The sequence below is a fragment of the Aythya fuligula genome, chromosome 8 (assembly GCF_009819795.1).
Source record: "Aythya fuligula isolate bAytFul2 chromosome 8, bAytFul2.pri, whole genome shotgun sequence".
NCBI lineage: Eukaryota > Metazoa > Chordata > Aves > Anseriformes > Anatidae > Aythya > Aythya fuligula.
Window position 1 is genome coordinate 4,077,855 of NC_045566.1, and position 6,031 is coordinate 4,083,885.

Sequence of the window (6,031 nt, forward strand, 5' to 3'; positions counted from 1 at the left end):
CCCTGAAAAGCCATTTAATTATTCAGATTATCTGATTGCCTCAGCCGGTCTTGTATTGATTGATTGGAGAACTTTATAAATCAAAATCTGCATTACTGCTGGCCAGAGCATCTGCCTCGCACAGCAGTGGAGAGACGGGGCTGATTTCCAGTCCCTACCCACAAGTTAGTTTATTGAGACATGTAAATGGCTATGGTTTATAGATGGGTCGGTAAGTGTTCCTTCGTACCACTGAAGGAGAATTTACTTAAGGACATCAGGAAGGGGGGGGGTAAGAGCCCTAAAGTAATAGCTGATTAATAAATCAGGGCATGGTCACCAAAAACTCCCAGCTCCCTGGCTAAGGGCCATGAAGGCTCGCTGTCCCCCTGAGCACAGGGCCAAGTCCTGATGAACTCCCTGCGGCACTTGGTGACCCAGGGACAGGGAACCCAAAACCTGATCTTTGCTTTCAGAGCTCTCCTGCTCCCTCTCAGCCTCTGTGACCTGGCTGCCTGTTGCCAGCCTCGGCCAGGTAACCTCTAAGCGAGTAGCAATTAAGGTAATGAGTGGCCTGACGGGTGTCCCCCACAGCGATGGGGCCTCGGCAGCAACACGTCTCCGGCAAACTGGAATGTCTGGTCCTGAAACTGCACTTCTGTAAAAGGAAGTGAAAAACTAAAAGGGGTGGGGGGTTAAAGAAAAAAAAAAAAGGGGGAAAACCCTCCCCAGCTGAGTGAGTCCAAGCGGTGTCCCCAGCCCAGTGAAGGGAGGAAGGATTTGGGGTGACCCCGTGGGGCTGGGCAGGACGGGCGGTTATGGGGTCAGAGGGGTTACAGGCGCCCTGAGTGTGCTCCTGAGCCCGGCTTTCTAGGACAGAGCTGAGGCGCAGAGGAAACAGAAAGACAAAATTCGGGCAAGTTTGGGATGCCAGCAGCTGGCTGAGCGGCTCTCATTGGGGTCACCGGTCTGAGGGGACACAGGACTCAAAGGGGGCGATTTGCCCCGGCTTGCTAAGTGACACCAACCAGGAAAAAACAACTTTTTATTTAAAAATCTTTATTCAGAAGCCTCCGTGCAGCGAAGATCCGGGCCCCGCGCTCCTCCCGGGTTTCCTCCTCAGCGAGGGGCTGAGGGGCCGTTGGGCTCCCCACTCACACGGGGCGCTGGGGAGCCTCGTCGGGCACAAATCCCCGTCACAACCCCCTGAGGGAGCCCTGCGACCCCCCATTCGCCTCACATCAGACCCCAGGAAGGCGTCAGGAGGCGTGGAGCGCCTCTGAGGGGCTCCCACAGCTTTCATTACGCGCGCACCTTCCTCCTCCTCCTCCTTCCCCCCCCCCCCCGCCTCCTCCTCCACCTCCTCCTCCCCCCCCCGCGCTGTGGGCGGAGCCTCCCGGTGCCCGCCCCGGCCCCTGCCCGGAAGCGGCCGCGGCGCGGCGGGGAAGTCACGTGAGCTCCCCCCTCCCCTCAGCGCCTCCTGGGGGCCGTACCACTTGGAGGCGCGGGCGGGGGTGGTGGTGGTGTGGTGTGTACGTAAGGAATTCCCAGGCCGTGCGGCGCGAGCGGTTTCACCTCGCAGCGCGCCCCTCGCAACCAACGTGGCGACGAGAGAAGAAGGGAAAAGAGGGGAGAAGCGAGGCGATGTGCGCTTCCCCCCCCGTGGCGGCGTTGCGGTTGGTACGCTCCGGCTGAGGAGGCGCCCGGCGGCGTCCAACCCGCGCGGCGCGCGGGCGGGCGGCGGTAACCAGATATTCAAACGCACTACGTCAGCCCACAGTGCCCCGCGCCGCCCCACCGCATTACCTCAGCCCACACTGCCCCGCGGCCGCGCGCGCTCCGAAGCTTCTAGGGGGCGGGGTCGCCATGGCGACGGAGGGCCGGGGCCACGCCCCCCCCGGGGAGAGGCGGCGGCAGCCAATGGGGAGGCGGCGGGGTGACATCATGGGCTATTTTTAGCCGGCGGCCGGCCGCTGATAAGCCAAGGGCTGCACGCCGCCAGCAGGGCTCAGAGCGCGGCGCGGGCGGGCGGGGGCAGCAGCGGCAGCAGCGCGGGGCCGGGCGCTGTGAGGAGACCGCGCGGGGACCGTGAGGGAGCCGTGAGGGGACCGTGAGGGAGCGGTGAGGGAGCAGCGGCCCGGCCGGGCGGGCTGCGGGTGAGGCTGCGCTCCCGGCTGCGTTCTATGAGCGCGAAGATGGAGCCGACGTTCTACGAGGACGCGCTGAGCGGCGGCTACGCGCCGCCGGAGAGCGGCGGGTACGGATACAATAACGCCAAGGTGCTGAAGCAGAGCATGACGCTCAACCTGGCCGACCCCGGCAGCAACCTGAAGCCGCACCTGCGGAACAAGAGCGCCGAGCTGCTCACCTCGCCCGACGTGGGCCTGCTGAAGCTGGCCTCGCCCGAGCTGGAGCGCCTGATCATCCAGTCGAGCAACGGGCTGATCACCACCACGCCGACCCCCACGCAGTTCCTCTGCCCCAAGAACGTGACGGACGAGCAGGAGGGCTTCGCCGAGGGCTTCGTGCGGGCGCTGGCCGAGCTGCACAACCAGAACACGCTGCCCAGCGTCACCTCGGCCGCCCAGCCCGTCAGCGGGGGCATGGCACCTGTGTCCTCCATGGCCGGCGGAGGTGGGAGCTTCAACGCCGGCCTGCACAGCGAGCCCCCCGTCTACGCCAACCTCAGCAACTTCAACCCCAACGCGCTGAGCTCGGCGCCCGGCTACAACGCCAACGGCATGGGCTACGCGCCGCAGCACCACCTGAACGCCCAGATGCCCGTGCAGCACCCCAGGCTCCAGGCTCTGAAGGAGGAGCCGCAGACTGTCCCCGAGATGCCCGGGGAGACCCCTCCGCTGTCCCCCATCGACATGGAGTCGCAGGAGAGAATCAAAGCCGAGCGAAAGCGCATGAGAAACAGGATCGCCGCGTCCAAGTGCCGGAAAAGGAAGTTGGAAAGGATTGCCAGGTTGGAGGAAAAAGTGAAAACTTTGAAAGCCCAGAACTCAGAGCTGGCATCCACTGCCAACATGCTCAGAGAACAGGTTGCACAGCTTAAGCAGAAGGTCATGAACCATGTCAACAGCGGGTGCCAGCTAATGCTCACACAACAGTTGCAAACGTTTTGAAGAGACTGGCTTTAAAAAAAAAAAAACGCGAACTGTGATATTGTGGTATAACTCAACGACAGACCCGAAGCGGCAGATGCGTGAAGCTGATGGTAAGAGCTGAAAGGCTGAGTCCTGCCTGTGCTCTGCAAAGCGCATGTGTGGAAAGACTGGCAAGCCTTCAGCCCGAGTTGGCGAAGCAGCCAGCACCGCTCCGAGAAGTGCTGTTCCTGCTCAGAGACGTCAGATCTTCGTTTAACATTGACCAAGACCTGCATGGACCTAACATTCGATGATCATTCAGTATTAAAGGTTAAACTGCAATAGAAACTGTAGATTGCTTTATGTAGTATTCCTTAAGAAAAAAAAAAAAAGTGGGAGGGAGGTTTTGTGGGGAGGCTGATAAACAAAAAAGAACTGTTCTGCCTGCCTTCAAGTAAATCGTGTATGTACATATCTTTTTTTATTTTATTTTATGAAAGTTGATTAATGTCAATAAACTACTTCATGACTTTGTAAGTTATTTTTATGTTGTTTATTTGGGCACTGCCCAGTATTGTTTGTAAATAAGAGGCTTTTTTTTAGCACTCTGAGTTTACCATTTGTAATAAAGTATAATTTTTTTAATGTTTCTGTTTCTGGAAAAAAAAATCTAGAAGGTTCTATTATATTTAAGAAAAAAATAAAATACTTAAAATGCATTTCCTCCTCACACTTTTTTTGCCAGTACCTGAGTTGGGAAAATGCCCTTTATGCTGAACTCTAAAGGGCAGGGATTATGTTAAATTTACTCTGTAACTACAGGCATGTCCTGGAGAACGTGTGAGGAGGAGAGGGGGGGGAAACCAGATCCCGGGCGCTACACAAATACAACTTTTTGACTTGTCTTGAAGTTGTAGTTACTAATCTTAACCTGAGCGGATCGCCTGCTGTATCCCGGTGGCCCGGCTGAGGCAGCTGACTTGAACTCCAAGCAGAGCGCAGAGGGGCGGCCGCTGTGGGAAGCTGCTCGTAGCCGCTGCTTGTGCTCCTGCCTGCCCCTCATTAAGCTAATGCCCTCAGCAGGATCAGGCAAGAGGCTGTTTGTTTGTTTTCTTTAAAAAACAACAAACCTCAAAACTTCAGGAATGATCACCTTTATCACTACATGCTCTTTCCAAGGTAAGAGTTAATCTTTGTTAGTATTTGTGAGGATGCTGTTGTCAGCAGCAAATAACTTTGTAACTCTCTGTACCTTGAAATCCCTTCCCTTCAGGTGTTACTGCAACTCTGAAACTTTTTAGCACTAGGAAAGCTGGGAAAACTGCCTGGCAGGAAATGAAAAGACATGAGAGGAACTTTTCTGGCACTTCCCATGTAGTTTAAATAAAAGCTTGGTTTGGTTTTTAGTACAATGATGTAAATATATACCTTAGACACATAGTACTGAACTCTTTGGGGAAATGATCTCGGTGCCGGATTTTTCAGAACACTGTACCTGTTTCACAAATATATAACTTGAGGGGAGAGCAGATGTTTTCCTGCCTGATGGCCAAAGAAGTAAGAGGAAAAAGATGCCATCAAAAGATAGGCAGAAAATAGTAAAAGTTATTATAGAAGTAACAATATTAACTTTTCAGAGTAGGCAGTCTTAATGTTTGTTTTTTTTTTCCTTAAAATACAGATAGGCATAATTTCAACAGAAGTGAGTCTTGCTTAAAGTCACTTCTCCAAATGACTAGATAACTGCGTATGTTTACCTTTACTGTTACCAAAATGATGCCCTGAAACTTGCAGCTACTGTGTGTCCAGAGAGCAGTTCCTTACAGGAAGCGCAGAGCTCTCTCTCCTGACAGATTTAATTTGGAGGGGGGGGGGGGTGGAGGGGGGCATTTTATATGAACTTTATCATGTGAGGGGTTGTTTCAGCTGTCTGGTGGTAATATCCTTCCACGTCGCAGCCCAAGTGTCAAGGTAGGCGAGCGTTCAGATGCTGTTTGCTGCTGCCAGAGGAATAGGCTTGTAACAACACCAACCAAACAAAGGGTTACTAGGAGGATACTGCAGTTTGCCAAGAGTACATTTTGCTGATGTCAGCAACCCGGAAGGTAAGTTGATTTTGACCATATGTAGGAATAGACAGCAGAGGGATAATACACAGCACTGCTGGGTGTGGTTTTACAGGGATTTAGCAAGTGCCAACTAGCAAAATAAGCAGGGCAAGGAGATTAATTACCTGCAAAGGTGCCTGCTTAACTCAACAGTGCTGGGTTATGGAATAGATGTTACTAGCAAGCATTTTGCTTAATCACCTAATTACGCAAAAAAATAAATACATTATATAAAATACTATGTTAATTAAACACAGCTGAGTGACAGTCGGCTCCACCCCGTCCTAACGCGCGCACAGACACTTGGCGGTGCGGTTCCGTCCCGTCCCTCTCCGGCACGACGCTCCGTGGCACCGGCACAACATCAGCAAGTAGCAGGGCTGCTGGGCTCCATCCAGCCCCGCAGAGAATCTGCCATCAAGCAAGGTGGGTTTTGGTGCCCAACGTCCACAAGGAGATGAGGGGCACCAGAGCACGGATGCTTTCTTAGCCCTCGTGTCAGGATCAGGCCCGAGACGAGGCAAAGAAAGTTGGCATCGCCTCCGGCTGTTTTGTACACAGTGTGGTGGGCTGCGAGCCCGCTGCTGCCTGGTTTGGTTCCCTTCAGCAGAGATTAAAATCCGGCGCTCTTTGCGTATTACCAGATCGCTGGGTAATCAATACACATGACTGTAATGAAAGACATGCGTGCGTTTATATGTGGTGAAATGTAAAGTTTTAACACCTACTTAACTCGAGATTAAAATTGCCTAATGCATTGTGCGCCTCGCTTTTATAAGGAAAAGTCAGCTCTCTTTGAGATTTAGAGAGAAACTCTCTTTTTGTTGCCCCAGCTGTACTCACAAGGGAATA

General features: G+C 53.6%; 1 protein-coding gene across 1 annotated transcript; it reads left to right on the forward strand.

The window, feature by feature from the left end:
* The first annotated feature begins 2,024 nt into the window (after positions 1–2,024).
* Positions 2,025–3,612, forward strand: JUN (Jun proto-oncogene, AP-1 transcription factor subunit). Its single transcript, XM_032192642.1, has one exon. The coding sequence runs from the start codon at positions 2,163–2,165 to the stop codon at positions 3,108–3,110; it is 948 nt and encodes a 315-aa protein (XP_032048533.1). The 5' UTR covers positions 2,025–2,162; the 3' UTR covers positions 3,111–3,612.
* Positions 3,613–6,031: the final 2,419 nt, after the last annotated feature.